The following is a 16720-nucleotide window of genomic DNA, read 5'->3' as shown; positions in this document are numbered from 1 at the left end:
CAAGCTTTTACATTTAAAAAAAAATAAAAAAAAAAGAGAGCACTGTTTTGTTTTGGCCCTTCATTCCGAACTGATTTTTTTAGCAACTACAGTGTTTGAAAATTTGTTTAAAAACAATGTTTTGCAAAGAAAGATCTTCTAGATCTCTATACTTAATCTAAGGATTTACATGAACACATATTTAATTAAATATTGACTGCAACAAAGAGGATGAAATATTTATTTGTACGTAGAAGTAAATTTCGACAATGAAATATGTTGTTTGTACACATTGTTTGTATATGGTTACATGCAAATTAAATGAACAAAGAGGTAATTAAAAAAAATCATGAACAAAGTTGAGAGGATGAAACTGGCGAAGTTGTAGTTGTTTCGTTGGCAGCTGTTTCTTGTTGTACAATATCAATTTGAGATAACTATATCAATTGGTATTCTCTGTGACAAAGATTGGTCGCTGTCTGTTTTATCTTGCTTGCCTTTTGCACCTCCCACCCACGAACCAATATATTGTTGTACATTTTGATCAAATATTCCTTCCTTGTACATGGTACCCATCTGAATCATCCAAACGGAAGAGATTATTTACTGTACAAATGAAATGAAAAAGACAAGGAAAAACAAAACAAGCAGTGAGAGAGAGACCGAGAGAGAGCTTACCTGGCTGACAATTTCATACAAAGGTAGTGTGCTGTAACTGCAAAGCACTTGAACAAGCACACTGCATACGGTGATGGAACCATGAGATGAGAGTAATTAAGTACACAAGTTGCTATATTATGTCGAATTGTTTCCTTATAGAATTCCATTACCCCATAATAAGTCTCGGCACGATGTACCCCAACTTTTCCATGATGCATGAATGAAATCCATACGTGGTCTGCAAACAAGTGAATCTTGACTGTCAGTCATACGCAGATCCAAATCTGGAAGAATTGTAAGATATATGCATTGCATAGTGCACACATACCCAGATCCAGAAGAAGAATGCAATCTCAAATGAATTCTGGAACAATATGAAGTGGATCAAATTCAGAACAATGCCAGGGTTGTTAAACCAAAAGTGTTCGTCTGAAGGCTTCACTCTTACAGCTGCTTCATGATCATCCTATGCTGTCGTCCCATGCGTAACCTCCTGAGCCAAACGGATAATTATGTGTTCCAGCTTAGCGCCCACAAGAAGCAGAAGCTGTCATCCCATATCAAACATTAATCATTTTACATGCGATCATCTCCTCAAAGTCACTCAACAAGATTAATAGGAAATTATGGATTTCCAGTTCCACTTAAAATTAAGGGACCTTAAGGCAATACTCATAATCAGCGGCAAAAACGCTAACCAAAAATAGGTATGCCATCCTGCACATTCGAAGATATAGATTGTCAAGTACTTCACTCAGATATTTAATTCAGCTCAAATTGAGATTTTATTACAAGAGCTTACCTTCCACATTCAGCAACAAAAATAGCACAACAAAGAGCCATAGGTACCAGCTACATACACGCATACATACGGTTGAGTGAATATGTATTACTATATTAGTCGACAATCAAATTCCATCTAATTTTAATGCACAGCTCCGGCCACAAAATGATCTTCATACATATACGCAGCTGAGCTGCTTAACAAGAACAACAGCAAAACCTCAACAGCCAGGCATTACCTTATCCCAACAATTTTTCTAAAATCAATTTCAAGTGTCCACATCATGTATTTGTGAAAATCAAATTGAGAATGCGAAGGGAAGTGCTCCTGAAACGAAACCGATCGAGTCAGTCCCATACATTTTTGGTAATGACATGCCCACACGAGAAACTTTAACCTTGATATGTGAACCACATAGAAACACGAAGGAGATATTAACCTTGACAAACACTTGTCGCAATGCAATGTAGTCCGACTTAGTGACGGAACCATAAAATTGTTTGAAGAATGATATCTAGGAAAGTACATTAAACTGAGTGTTATCAGATATCTTAATCCTTCATATTATATAGGAAATAATATAAAGCAACAAGGAATTTTGAGAACCATGCATATAGAGTCCATAATCTCCAACAACAATACTATAGCAAACTCACCACCCAACCTATGATAGCTGCTCTTCGCCAATATCCTACTCCTCGTTTACAGAAGAATTCATGATGTTGGCGTTGAGAAACATGCACATTTCCACCACTAGTTGGATCTGCATAGGGTAGCGTTTATTCAATCATACAAAGCGGATACAAGCACTTGGATTGGCTAAAATATACTTGCAAATCCAATTTCATATTTACCCTTACCAGATTTTGTAATATCCTGCCTAACAGAATCCTCCCAGTCCTTCCATTGACGTACCTACATATGGTAAACCGTATGTGTTACAACGCAGAGATACAAACCATATCCATTGCAGCACTATACAAACTGAAAGGTCCCAAACCATAAAGAGCTGGAATAGGACACCATGTTGTATCAAACATATTTAGATAATCATCCAAATAGTAAAAAGATTCTGAAAGAAGCATTACCCTTGCCCCTCCAAGAACCATAGTTGTGACACAAAAGATCACATGCACAACTGCCAATACAAAGATGAAGATGTGTAGATGATGTAGTGCTTCCAATGATAACAACGGAACCTTCCCCTAAGGAAATAGAAAAAAGCAATCATTGTCCTGTAACTTGTTCCGTCAAAAAAGGGGAATGCGTGCGCGCACACACACACACCAAACTCATATTACAAGCATTGTAAGTGGTGGTAAAATGTATAAGGTACTAACAATACAGTACCTTTTGCAGACAATGGTCTGAATTTGTATCTGCAGACAAAAGCTGCCACCGGTTGTTTATAGATTGATCAAGAGAGTAATGTGCATTATTGTTTCCCTCAGAAGTTTCCCTCTTGCACGGAAGCATGTGATTTGCTAGATTAGAGGGGATGCATATGCGGATTATGGAACGCTGAGATACAGTTAAGAGAAGGAAAATGAACCCTAAAAGCATCAACTCTGTTTCAATGATAGGAAACACAATGACTAGTGTTAATAAAGTATATAGGCATTCTTAATTTATGATCCATCCATCTAATTGGTCAATATACAAGAATGAAAAGATATGTTGAGAGAGAGAGAGAGACCTTCTTTTAGTTTCTGTAGGGCTTCAAACAGTGCATCTTGTTCCTCATGCTTTAAGTATTGAATTTCCAAACAAAAAAAAACATTAAACCAAACAGCAAACTAGTTGAAATTTTTTTGATGTGCCCAAATAACCCCTTGAAGAATTGTCATATAGATAAGTTCAACCTTCCAAAAACAGAGCTAAGAGTACTCTGTGACTCTGTTCGTCAATAATTTGAAGGTAGGAAAAATCCTTAGTTTTCAAGATTTTGGACATGTCTCGCAGCTTATCAATGCTACGTGCATCTTTTGTGAATGAGACATCTAAATTTCTGATAAGCTCCAAAACTTATTTCCTACAATTTTCTTACAAAATTGTGATTTCATGATTCGTTTCCCTCCCTTGGAACTATTTGAATCTCAACAGTATCAATTTCGGACATATATTTATTGATTAAATAAGTTCCCGCCCTCTGTATATGCATTGCATTTATCACCTGTCAATACATTTCTGCTAAGAATTCTATAGATTGAATCAGGAGCAGTATGGTGATGACTGAAGACGATGAACTACTGTTATTACTTATTATTGTGGAACTGATGACAAAGGGTTATTTTTTCTCCAAGTACCGATGAGGGAACAATGAAAGACAAACTCCCTCCACCGCTACTGCTAGGGATCACTTAAGTTAAATCTAATTTATCATCGTTCTATTACTTCTTTTGACCCATTACCTATGTTCCTTACACAGGGGGCCTGATTCAAGCTGTCAACACTAGTAGAATTCTAGCAATGTTGAGCTTTTACGTAGGTGGTGTTAGCACTAAATCTTCTGAATCATCATCATCAGGAACCTTTTGATCAAACTGCTCCCTCTACTAAAGGTTCTAGGCTAATTCAGTTATCAGATTTATTAATGATTGTATTTGCTAATATTGTTTCAGGAACTGTTGGTGATGTTAGATTTGTTGTGAACAGTTTTGGTGAGGTGGCATGCCGGGGGAATGGGGATGGGGTGGCACACGTTGGAAAGCATTTTCCAGCATGGGAGGGAGAAAAAGCAAAAAGATTTCAAGTGTTATAATGATTGCAAATATGATAAGAGAGGGGAAAACAATGTTTGGATACCTTTCCGAGTTTATGAAGAGCACGCTCGGCACAAAGAGAGAGCAGAATAATGACAAAGCAAACAAGTGCAACCACCCATGTCGGTATATACTCTAAAGAGCTGTTGAGTTCTTCTTCTGCCATAGCTTGGTCACACCAAAATGAACAATCCACCAACAAAGATTGCCGCGGTGAGCATTTTAGGTTGGGACGGAAATGAATGTCGTTTTAATTGATTGCGACTTTAAATATGTAAGTATAGGGAAACTTTGATTCTGGGGACAAAGAATACCCTTTTCCAAAGCAAAGGAAAAAGAAGAGAATAAAGGGAGAAGAAGCAAATAAATTAGGGGTACTCGTATTGGAGGTGGCCGTGCATTTCAAGTAATGTGCAGAACTTTACCGAGTAAAAGAGGAAAGGAAGGTTCCCACCACAAGATCTACATCAACGAAAGTAGAAAGAGTTCCTTATTCAACTCACCAAAACTCTGCGCTGCAGCTACCAGAAAAACAAATGAAAATATAAAGCAGATCAATGTAAAGTAAGAAGCTGAGTCGGGTCGAATCGGAGTATACAACTCAATGTTCATAACAGCAATAGCATGACACATTCTTGTCAAAATACAAATTCCGGGGAGATGGAGGAGCGAGAAAAAAAATATACGACTGACATGCAAAATTCAAATTTAAAATCTGTCAACCAAATTCAAACTGTTCATTTTCCATGTTTTAAAGAATACAGGATTTGTTCCATACATATATACTGTATATATCACAAAATTCAATCAAAGACATTTTTATCAATTCTTTGCGACGCTCTTCGGCCCCAGCCCAGCCCAACAATCTCTCAAAGTCTGTCCATTACTTCCTTGCGCCCATCCTCTCGATCTTCATGTTACTGAGTTACTGTTTATGTCAACGAGATATAAGCTTCAAAGTCTCACTGCAGCGAAATCATCTACCCATAAGTCACACACATTAAAACAACAGTGACCGCTTTAGCATCTCATGGTTTCCAGGGTGCCGGAGGTGGTGGTGGAGTGGGGAACATTGGAGGAACCGCAGAGAAAATCGTATTTTTGTCAATTCCAACAGATTTTTCTCCAGACAAAGCAACGAGTGCTGCTACCAAACCTGCATTTCCTGCGAGAGTCGGCTCCGTGTAGTTGTAATTAGAACGAACATCACGGAAACCATCATGTTTGTCAGGGCCAGCAACCATGGCCCCATCAATCGTGTTTGGATTTGCCTTTGAAGTGTCTCTCCATTTCCATCCCCCCTTACAACTGTATTTGATTTTGTTCTTTGGAATAGATGCGCCTCTGTGGTGGACATGTTTTGGGTAATGATTCCCAAAGCCCACGACATAACTCATTTTTCGAGGATTTTTGCCAAGGATGTAATCAATCTGCCAAAGCAGAGGGGGAAGAAAAAAGAAGTGTCGGCAATCAAGTCTCAATATGAGTCTCTTCACATGTTTGGGGAGTTCGAGCCCCATAAGCAACATTACTAAAAAACTTTAAAGGAAAGGAAGAAAATGAATACTATATACCTGAGTTTTGGCAAATTCTCGCAAAACGTCAGTAGAGTAGAAGTTGGGTCCACAATACCACCCAGGTGTATCAGCAGCATCAAGATAATCACTATACAAAGTAGCTAAGAAGGCTGCATTGACTACATATTGAAGAGGTTGTGGCCTTCCATGATTCAACTGAATCAAGCCTCCTGCAGCAGGTCGGTTAGATGTTAGATCCCATACTTGTGGGACCTCATTGAGGTCAATTAAGTCCACAAAAAAAACAACTATGCATTAGGAAACCTCGTACCTTTGGTTCTGTTAAAGGTTGTAAAAACAGGCAAGTATGAGCACATGATTATGCTAGTCTGGTTGTGAAATGTCCTCAAAATTTCTTCATACGGATACCCAGGGCTCAAGAATAACCTCAAACGGCTCAGAAGCACCTTAGTCAAAAGAATTTCAAGATCTTGTTGGCAATGAAAAATATGAAGCGCTAAAATTGTGAAGGCCGTAACCCGAATTTGATATATTAGATAAAGACCAGATTAATGAACATAGAACTATCTGAAGATAAGACATGCACAATTGACTTTTAGAAAATTTCATGCATCATATCAAAACATGAATTCTTCCGTTAGCTTACCTGAGCTCCAGCAAGCTTGTTGTCCCAGCTCAATACTCCATAATCAGGTCCTCCCCAGAAAGCACCGGCATGTTTAGCAAGACCTGGAGTTGTTGCAAGCTGAAGATAAGAGGAATTTCCAGTAGCATAATACATCCAAGCTCCACCCCATATGAACTCATCCCAATAGCTGGTGGAATTGTAGAAGGTTGCCGCATCTGTACTACCACCGGCAGTATATCTGCCTCTCTGCTCCCTTGAAAATCTGAAGAGTGTTTTTGCACCATGGACAAGTTTCTGAGAGTATGCCTTGTTATCTTTGAAAACTATGGACGAAGCAGCTAGAGCCGCGGCCATTTCCGCAGCTAGATCAGAGCAACTGTGACACTCAGACACAGGACGCTGGTAATCAATATCCTCAGGACGCATCCAGCAATAATGATCATTAGGAGTAGTACTTCCTCCGGCAGTAGATCCTACCCCAACCTGTCAGATTAGTAAAGTAGCAGATTAGGAAATTAGCGCACTGAAAAGTAAACATAAAAATAAATAAATAAATAAATAAAGGGCTAAGTATACCTGGGCAACAAGTTTGTCAATGGAATCGGCAGAATGGTTGAAGGTCTTCAAAAAATAATCGGATCCCCATTTAATGATTTCTTTAACATGGGAAAGCTCCCCGGAAGCTTCATACTTAGCACTGTATTCGATGACGCTCCAGCTGAGCATGGTCATGGCGAAGGAGGCGGGAAAATTGAACTTGATAGCATCTCCGGCGTCATAAAAGCCACCGGCAAGATCTTTGAAAGTGGTGGAGGCATCATTGCCATCCTTTAAGCACGAATTACCCCTCCACGACACATTGTTATGCTTTGGGAGTTTTCCGGCTGCCATATAAAATAGGAAATTAACATGAATGAAATTATTATCGAATGAATGACAAACAAATTAGCGATGACAGGATCTGAGGAAGCCAAATTAACCAAAAGCAAACAACAAACATGATCCAGATTAGACAGTTACACTTTATGTTTTTGAGGAGTATTCTTGAGACATAATTTCTGTATAAAAAATATAAAAAAAAAAAAGCACCAACCAAAAATAGAAGGAAAAAAGAAACATACATCGCTGAGCGTTGAAGAACATTAGGGACTTGCGAAGCGCCAAAGTGTAGTTGTCGGGGGGAGGGCGGGCGTGGCGGTGACGCGGCACAGTCTTGACGATGAGCGTGATGAAGCCCGCCAAGAAGGCGGAGACCAGCAGCGTCCCGACCGTCCACACAAAGATCTTACGGCTGACGATGATGCATCCCAGATCCACATACTTCTTCTTCTTCTGCTCGCCGGAGGGCCCCAGCAGCCAGCTCTGCTGAGTCTCGTCCAGCGGCCGCGACGACAGCGCCGCCCTGTCCAGATCCTGCAGGTTCCGGCTGCGGTCGTCGTCGGTGGCAGAGTCAGCCGTGTTTATCTCCAGCGGCCCCCCCCAGGGGTCCCTGCCGTACATGCTCATAGCTCTGATAGAATGCCTGCCGACCGACAGATGTTATTGAGTTTCCCACGGACACCGACACCAAAAGTAAAGCACTACCAGATCAGATCTGATGGGTAATGAATGAACTGAATTCACAAAAACAAACAAGCTAGTTGCTGGTAATAAAAATGAAATGGGGACTGAATTTGGACTTTTTATGGTGTATTATCTATTAATTTATTCAATAATTGGGAAGGGTTGGGTCTCTCTCTTGGGTAGGTTGAACTTGGATGGGTGACGGTGGGAGAGGTTTTATTTTTCGACCCAATAGCAGATCACAGTTGTATTGAAAATACCTCATATATTATTCATATCATGTGGCTATAGTTTTTTTGATGGGATGGAATCGTATTTCTTTTTCGGAATAGGATCTTCTTCAAATTTTCTTTATAAAAATTCAGAAGATTATATTATATTATGTAGTTAGAAATTATTTAAAATTTAAAATTAAATATAAATAATATTTAATAAAAATTAATCATACGATATACGATAAATGAATAAAATTAATTCATCGTTAAATTCTCACAAAAAGGATCCCGATCCTCGTCCTTCTTTTTCTTCCTTCTCCTAATTATTTTTCTTTTTAATTTTGTTGATCAAGTTTTAAGTAATATAATCAATTTAACATTTATTTGGTTGATGACACTGACCACTCCACTACTATGACAACGACGTCCTGTCTAATTTTTCCTAGCCCACGCGCCTAATAAGTAATGCCGTACCAAACTGCTTTGCTTTGTTTACACTTCACCACTTCCACTGCTACTATTCCAATTTCCATCAATCCACCCACAAGTTACAAACCCAAGCCAACCCGCGTTAGATCGAAATTCAATTTTTCCACGCGTCCACATTGGTTAAGAATGTCCCTCTTCCCCTAAACAACCATTTGGTCATTCTTTACAGCTACTCCTTTCCAACTCAAACTCTCATTTTAGTACAATTTAAAATAGTAATATTGCTAGTAGTAAAATATAAAATAAAATCTGTTGATTATTTCCCCACCTAGTCGTGATCTAAGATGTCGGTGGGAGAAATATAAATTAAAATATATTTGATTATTTTCCCTACTTAGTTGTAAATGTTGGTGGGAGATATTATCGACGCCATCCTTCTCTTCTCCACTTCATATTTCTCTCATCCCGTGCCCGACAATAAAGGTATATGACCTTTCTGCCGTTCATATCTAAAGCCAAATCAAAATTTTGATTTTGATTTCATTTAGTACGTTAGGTAAAGATTGTTATCTGCAAACCAATTTCTAATTTTTTTATCTTTTTGGACTTTTCTTTATATTGGGTTTTGAGAGAGGAGAGAAGGAGGATGTCACCGCGGATTGTAAATGGTTTCGAGGGAGGAAAGAGATAGAATATTAGAATTGGTGTGTTGGGTTTCATTATTATGGCATTGATTCGTTATGACATCGTCGTTTTTTTATTGATATGTCTTATTAAAAGTGTGACTTAAAGTTAATTATAAAATACTATTTTGTGGACATTTCATTATGAAGGTGGATTGTCTGTCATTCTATTTCTATACTCTTCTCATCCTCTCATGTTTGTGTGATCATGATTAAGTCACGTCAATATTGTATATTTTTATTACTTTTTGTTTTATTATTTCTATAAAAAAAATTAATTTAAAATGTTGACGTGGTTTAACCGTGACTACACATCACAGGATGGCATGGGAAGAGTATGGAAATGTGAGGGTAGACAATCCACCTCCTTTCATTATATATTAAATCAAAAGTGATTGAATAAACACAACGGATATGTGTTTAAAGTCAATCATATAACTTTGTGGACTAGATATTAAACGGATCTTTTTGAAGTAATTAACAAATTTGAGATTAAGTAAGATTGCATTAGGAAGAGATTATGAGTTTTGCAGCTCATCAGGAAAAGTATGCAAGTAAAAGCTTTAAGTTTTGTATGACACATTATATTTTTGTATGGCAGTTGATAGGTGCATTATTTTATCACATTTTCATGTTAATTATTCGTAAGTTTTGCTATGGAATTGGTCTTAAAAGAGCCCTATTACTTTCCTTTTCTCTGTTTCAGCCAATCTGCGCATGCATGACGTTTTTTTGTGATAATTCGACTTTCCGGGGGAGTTTTGATGCAAGGCCAATTGGAGAAGGAAGCTAAAAGGCGGAAGATCGTTGTGTCCAAATTTCATAATTTTCCATGAAGCCAAACGTTCCAGTTTTACAAATCAATCCCGCATGAGTAACTTTCTAGTTAGAAATGCGTATCTGTGAGAGAATGAAGATTTGGAGGCTTTCCCAATTTTTCCTAGTGGCATGCAATATATGCTTGGAAAGATAAGAGATCAAGCTACGTTTCCCATATTTTTACAGAATTTTCCAGAAGATAAATTGACCTTAAAACTGGCGTGCAAGTCAGATGACATGTGTTCCCAAGCCAAGAATGATTCTTTCCTAGTTTCTCTCATTGATTATTTAGGAGTTTGTTTTCTTTTAGGATAGTTTTTATTTGACTCTTTAGGATTTTATTAGAATAAATAGAGTGCCCTAGGCTACCAAAACGGGGGAATGGAACAAGAGAAAAGTCATCCAAAGGGAAGGAAGGAAGTCTAGCGTGTTTCACCATTCTTTTCCGGGTTTTATCTTTTCCATTACTTCTTTTGTGATTTTTATTATGACTATGTGTAACTAAACTATTTTTCTAAGGTTTATGATGAAGTCATGACATGATTATTTCCGAAGTATCTTGTTGATTATTATTTGATTACATGCCATGTTTAGTTCTTAATCTTTGTGCTTAATCTATTATAGTTTCAAACATTCTTGTGACTGACCATCATTGTGAACTCGTTTCTAGATAACTAGATAAATCTAAGAGGATGACCAATATCAATTAGGTTTATTGGAACTAAGATTAAGGAGAGTAGACAAACTAGTGAGGATGACCAATATCAAACTAGTCCTGCTTGGTTGACATAATTCTTCGGTGCTTAATGGGTTTTTATGTGTTTAACTATATGCCTAACCAATAGGATATAGTTTTCACGTATAGACACACGAGTTGATGCTTAACCAAGGATTAATTCATATCTTAGAAAGAACAACCTTAAATATTGGCATGGTAATTGGATAGTAATCGGCTCGAAGAAAAGGGAATATGATTGTTATTGGTGGATTCATGACCTTAGGCTTTCATCACATTACTTTCTTTCAAACTTTCATTCATTGCGTGTTTTCATTATTCATATTCCTAGTTTAATTTTAAGTTGAAGTTTTAATTATTTTTCATAATCAATCAGTCAATCATTCGTTTCCTAGTTAAGTTTCATGTAATCAACTAGTTGAATTGGTATTAAAAGCAATCTTTGTGGGATTGACCTCGTATTTGCATTTATTTTTACAATTGATTCGAGCGCTTGCGAGTTTAATTTGGTTTAAATTAATTTATTATTTAGGTTAGTTTAAAAACACATCAGTAGTTGGTAAATATTTTTTTTCTATCTGAGATTTCTTATTGTTGTATTTATGTTAAGATTTCTTTTGCTAATTGATATTTTTTTTTCTATTTATACATTCTCTTTTTTGGTGAACTTTTTTTTTTGATGAACACTATTTGTACATTCTTTACATGCAATTTAATCTTTATATTCATGTTTTCATAAATTGATGAAATTTAGATTTTGGTTGAGCAACTTTCTAACAAAATGGAAATGGTCCAAATCGGCATTTTGCAAGCTTTTAGACCACCAAAAAAAAAAAAGGGCCCAGGCGTGTAGTGTGTGGAGAAGGTAAAGCAGGTAAATTTCAAAAACTCATGTTTGTACAAGCTGTCATATTTTGAACAACTCTATAGGTGTATATAGAGTTGTCAACAACTACAACATATTTTATACTTTTCATATTTTATGTAAATAGTTTTTTTGACATATCTACGATTATGCTTACAACTCATTTAATTTCTTATTCTAACACTTTTATACAACTTATAATTCATATGATATTCCCGCGGCAATGCGCGGGTACTAAAGCTCTAGTCTATATCTATATACATATTTGTGTACAATCATATAAATAAACATGTTGTGGAGTGGGAGGCTACAGATCAAAACTATGGCTGTTGAAATGGAAGATAGGATGGTCGAACTGTCTCCTCAAGTTGTGCGACCTGATCTCCTTCGCAACACTTGATTGAAGAGTTGGAGGACCACACACAATGACACCCACATCAACATGGCCCCAATTCTTGGATACGCTTTCAAATATTTCTGCACTAACAAGAAAGCATGTATTAACTTAAACTGTAAGCAATGGAAATTATTACGTACCCAAAGGACCTAATTTTCATCTATAATAATTGGTCAAAGGATCAGTCTCTCTGCTTCTTCATTATTATGTGGCAAAAAAATCAAATGGAGCTTTGCAGAACAAGAATCCACCACCATCACAAGCTAATAAGATATTTTTCTCTAGATTGTTACCGGGCAAACAAAAGAGGACAACAGAAAGTAGAAGCCGATACAAAATGGTATGCCGCCACCTCAAAAATATGAAGCTACCAAGAAGAAATTATAGTTGTTTCATTTCAAACTTCTTCAAAATATCAAAGGTTATTCAAATAAAAGAACAAGTTTCACTTGTTTATGTGGCATGCCATTATCTTCAGTTATCAACTAGCTTTTTAACTATCTACGTTCTCATTAACTTCATGTATTGTGTATTAGAACAGAAATAGACATGTAGGGAGGCATACCTTTGAAGTTTGGTCTCGCACCATAACGAATGCCGGTTAGCTTCGCAAGAACTTTCTGGTGCGAATCCTTGTGAGCTACAGTTTCTCCATGCCCTGCCTTATCTGCATTTAGCTTAGCATCCTCAAATTGTTCTTTTTCCGAAATTCTTCTTTCCCAAAGATGCCATAAACCAACCACAAGACCCCCAAAGATAAAGACACTAAACACCATACAGGCTATGAAAAGAAGCCCTTTGTACCACCATGAAGATATGCGAAACGGGTTTATGTAGAAGATATCCAATAAACCCATTAAGATAACAAAGCCAACCGTAGATGAGATTATATACAGTCCAGACCATACATTATGTCCAGTACCAACCAAAACAGACATGCCGCACCTATTCGATGTAGGACAAAAAGAAAAATCCAGAGTGTTCTGAACTTTACCTTCTTCCTGCAAATAAAAAGCACTCAAGCTCCTAAAACTGGAAATGATAACAGTAGAAAAAACAAAAAATTATGCAGAAGTTCGGAAAAAGTGTCAAAATACAACCAAACATACCAATGGAGGTTCAGATTCTCGAGTGACATAAATACGAATCTCAATATTTAGTTTATTAGAGAAAGATGGACAAATTGACTCCATGTCAATTGTTGAAAGAAGTGGAAGCTCATCTGATCTTTTGACAGCCCAAACAATTAAAATATTTCTTGGTGTACAAGGTCTCCCTTCCCTAACGCAATGGAGCATGTCACTCAAGACGGCCAGGAAAGGTGAAATCCCAATGCCACCAGCTACTAAGATAAGATTTCCATACCTGAGATAAATTATATAAACTCATATAGTTAGATACAGAAAGAAAAATTCATTATTAAGCTAGATGTCTGGTAAATTCTCCTCTATTGATCCCAAAATAAGGAACATTAAACAATAGCCTGTATCAGATACAATTCCTTGCCAAAATGTTATGATAGTTGATATTTATTATTCTTTTTTCTTTTTTTTTTGGGGAGATTTGGAGGGGGATTGTGGAGAGTGGACAAAATAGCTTATCTTTCCTTCTAGAGGAATAAGGAATAGAGTACGTACATCAAGTGGTACGGTATCTCATGCCCATAAGGCCCCTCAACAGAAGCTGTTATCTTAGCACGAGGAGTCCAGGGTAGCTCCTTTTGGTGTTCTACCTCTGAGTTTTCCAAGATATTTCCTCTCAGTTTTTCTGTCCATTTCCCTAGAACCTTTATGAGGACGGCAATATGATATTTACCATCCAAAGGACTGGATGAAACACTGAAAGGATGCCACTGCAACCATGATAATTCCCGAACTTGAAGAAAAATAAAACTGAGGGCATTGTACCGCAGACCTAAACGAGTCATGAGCTAGCAGTCACTCATTTGGTAACAGAAAATGATAAATGAAATAAAAAATGTGTGAAGAATTTTTTTTTACATTTTGGTTTTGCGAGGACCAATTCTACAGTTCCACATGGAAGGCATTTCGCTGAAATGATATCCACAACCCTTCGTGATTGGCAGAATCTCAGAAAACGATCAAGAATAAAAATGAATATTCCTCCAGCAGCCATTGTGAAAATGAAATCACCAACGTGCAAAGCCAAGAAGACAACGAAGATGACATATAGTTGATGAGTGTAGAAGAACAACTCAAAATTCAGCTTTCTTACTGGAGGAAGTGATGTGACCCACATCAACAGACCTGCAATAAGGCTGATCAATCCTGGAAGATTGGCAACACCAATATCCTTCCAATCCAACATCTGCATCGAACAATTAAATATAAGTAATAAGTAGTTCGGCATCGTTATCTGAGTCTACACCTCCCCGTAGCAAGGCTCTTACAAGTTATACTACTAGAGATGAGAGATACATGTACACTAGTATATTTAATACGCTTATAAGCAGTAAGTATTTCAGAACATTGAGGTGTCCTGAAAGAGTGGAATGCATGGTCCATTGAGAAAAAAAATGTCATAATGGTAAAATGGAGGAAGTAGCTGTATTCTCTAAATTATCCCCTAATTTTAGCTAACAGCTAAGAGCTATGAACAACAAATAGTATTACTTAGAAGCAAATATGTAAACCCAGCTTTAGTACTCACTTCATGGAGGAGACGGCCCTCAACTGTCCATGCCACTACATAACACAGTCCATGGATGGTAAAGAGCATCATTGTGAGATGTCCCAGCCATACATGATATCTTGTAGCGTGCTCAAAAGGTATATTTATAAGTCGAAGAAGAACTGATCCCCTTGCAACCGGTAGGAACAAAAGTGCCAGGCAAAACATCCCGATTGAGCCTAAACGAAGTCCCAATATTTCCAGGAACAAACAACTGACAAGTTCAAGTACAAGGTAACTCAGGTAATGAAACCAATCTTAAACTGAAGATAGGGTTGCCACCTTAGAAGATTAGATTCTCAGCCATTTAAATTAATTAACTTTACTGAGAGGCGTTTCGGCTTAAAAAGCCTGAATACCTAGATGAATGAATGTGCATCAATTTGGAACTTTAACGAAAACAGTAAAACCCAGACAAATCTTATGATTGCTTAAATATTGTTTATTTTATTGATTAAACAAAGCTTTCAATGAAGCTATAAAGACCGTCCATGGATGGTAACAACAACAAAGTGTAAAAGTCATTAAATTGGATAACTTTCTAGGGATGAACAATATACCTTTTCACTTTGAAAGTTAACTGATCAGACATGGAGCTGAGAATACTCGTGATATAACTGTAGACAGCCCAGAAAACATACACAACAAAGAGTAATATCCCGATAAACTCGGCAGCAGAAACAACCCCAAATGGTCCATCCACAAGAACTGGGAACGTCCATAAGCGGAAACTCGGACATTTTGAAGTCTTGTTCCTACACTCACAAATTAATTACATACAAAGATCTTATGATCAAAACATGAATGAAAAGACGCATATTCAATCTATAGGATAGGTAAAGAAATATGAATATTTTCCAACTTAAAAATAGACATACTCGTGGAGCTGCTCTTCGCCAGAGATAATAAGAAATGCTATAGAAAGCAGTGCAATAGTGAGAATTGGGCTACTGAAAACCAGGAATAGACTTCCTGCATATATAACAAGAGACCTCTAAGTCAGAGAGAGAGAGAGAGAAAGAAGAATTATGTGAAAAAGAAGTTGAAACGCTGCCCACCTGTGATCCCAAAAACAGTTCCTTGAGTGGCTTGGATCGATTTGTTAAATAATTTCTGCATGAAATCTGATGGGAACAGAAACATTAGAGCAACCCATGAAATGAAAAGCACCCACATGGCAATCTTGAGGATCCATTTTGCAAAGGTTACAGAAAGAGATGTCTTCCTAAGATTGACATAATAATTAACATGTCCTCCCGATCCTTGGCTCAGAAGAAGGGGTTGCTTATTATCCATGGCCCAAATTAATTTATTTCTTTCTCAAACTTGCTTAATGCTCCAACTAAAGCTTTCCAGCAACCTCAGTCTGTCCACTGAGCGAACCCAGAAGGCCATAGGCCTGCCAATATATATATGGGATTCACAACATTGAACACATTGCAGAGAGAGAGAGAGAGAGAGAGAGGAGGAGAGGGGGGGGGGGGGGAGGGAGAGAGAGGTGGGAAGCATCCAAAGTTGTGGACCGCGTTGTCATATGAACCAGGTAATTTTTTTACGAATATTTTCAACAAATGAGAAAATGATGCAACTACAGAAATTTGTGGACCACTAATGCTTCTATTCCGTCTGATATTATTTATTGGTAATGGATAAAATTTATAACAAAATTTGTAAACTAAAAATTATGTCACTAATATAAAATTAACACGTTTATCAACGTTTAAGTAATAATTTAATCGTTAATTTCCATATTATTTAGGTTTATAACATTTTATTTATAAATTTAATCTCTTTAATAATATTCTTATTTACTCGGCAGGAAGAAAGCGAATTTTTCCCACAAATATGAAACTGAGAAAAAATGGAGAAATGATGAAAATAGTGGCATGTAAGTTGCAACTAGTAGCGTACTTGTATGTACTCACGTAGGCTTGTAGCACTGACAACTGATGCTGCAAGTTTCAATATTTA

General features: G+C 37.2%; 3 protein-coding genes and 1 long non-coding RNA gene across 6 annotated transcripts; 1 reads left to right on the top strand and 3 right to left on the bottom strand.

Moving 5' to 3' along the window:
* Positions 1–197: 197 nt before the first annotated feature.
* Positions 198–4725, bottom strand: LOC126631581 (MLO-like protein 13). 3 transcript variants are annotated; one of them, XM_050301702.1, is made up of 14 exons: positions 4229–4725; positions 3120–3168; positions 2774–2991; positions 2512–2628; positions 2284–2338; positions 2080–2186; positions 1863–1937; positions 1662–1750; positions 1442–1491; positions 1299–1356; positions 968–1186; positions 810–877; positions 658–718; positions 198–555 (listed from the first exon to the last, which is right to left on the bottom strand). In XM_050301702.1, exons 1-11 carry the CDS (start codon positions 4349–4351, stop codon positions 1150–1152), a joined length of 978 nt encoding a protein of 325 aa, XP_050157659.1. In that variant the 5' UTR covers positions 4352–4725; the 3' UTR covers positions 198–555; positions 658–718; positions 810–877; positions 968–1149. The 3 variants fall into 3 exon arrangements, with proteins under 3 accessions (XP_050157659.1, XP_050157658.1, XP_050157660.1); XM_050301701.1 differs by having other exon boundaries at positions 1316–1356; XM_050301703.1 differs by having other exon boundaries at positions 1338–1356.
* A 167-nt stretch (positions 4726–4892) lies between these two features.
* On the bottom strand, positions 4893–8146 carry LOC126631580 (endoglucanase 25-like). The gene is made up of 6 exons (XM_050301700.1): positions 7473–8146; positions 6928–7235; positions 6370–6834; positions 6034–6169; positions 5760–5932; positions 4893–5615 (listed from the first exon to the last, which is right to left on the bottom strand). Exons 1-6 carry the CDS (start codon positions 7855–7857, stop codon positions 5214–5216), a joined length of 1869 nt encoding a protein of 622 aa, XP_050157657.1. The 5' UTR covers positions 7858–8146; the 3' UTR covers positions 4893–5213.
* A 693-nt stretch (positions 8147–8839) lies between these two features.
* Positions 8840–10614, top strand: LOC126631583 (uncharacterized). The gene is made up of 2 exons (XR_007626400.1): positions 8840–9041; positions 9948–10614. It is a non-coding gene; the product is annotated as an uncharacterized LOC126631583 (long non-coding RNA).
* A 1076-nt stretch (positions 10615–11690) lies between these two features.
* On the bottom strand, positions 11691–16239 carry LOC126631579 (ferric reduction oxidase 6-like). The gene is made up of 9 exons (XM_050301699.1): positions 15808–16239; positions 15628–15721; positions 15310–15504; positions 14729–14963; positions 14059–14386; positions 13696–13972; positions 13168–13423; positions 12624–13059; positions 11691–12138 (listed from the first exon to the last, which is right to left on the bottom strand). Exons 1-9 carry the CDS (start codon positions 16043–16045, stop codon positions 11969–11971), a joined length of 2229 nt encoding a protein of 742 aa, XP_050157656.1. The 5' UTR covers positions 16046–16239; the 3' UTR covers positions 11691–11968.
* Positions 16240–16720: the final 481 nt, after the last annotated feature.

The sequence above is a fragment of the Malus sylvestris genome, chromosome 8 (genome assembly GCF_916048215.2).
Source record: "Malus sylvestris chromosome 8, drMalSylv7.2, whole genome shotgun sequence".
NCBI classification, from domain to species: domain Eukaryota; kingdom Viridiplantae; phylum Streptophyta; class Magnoliopsida; order Rosales; family Rosaceae; genus Malus; species Malus sylvestris.
The sequence above is the reverse complement of the archived record's forward strand: the minus strand, read 5'-3'. Positions and strand labels throughout refer to the sequence as shown.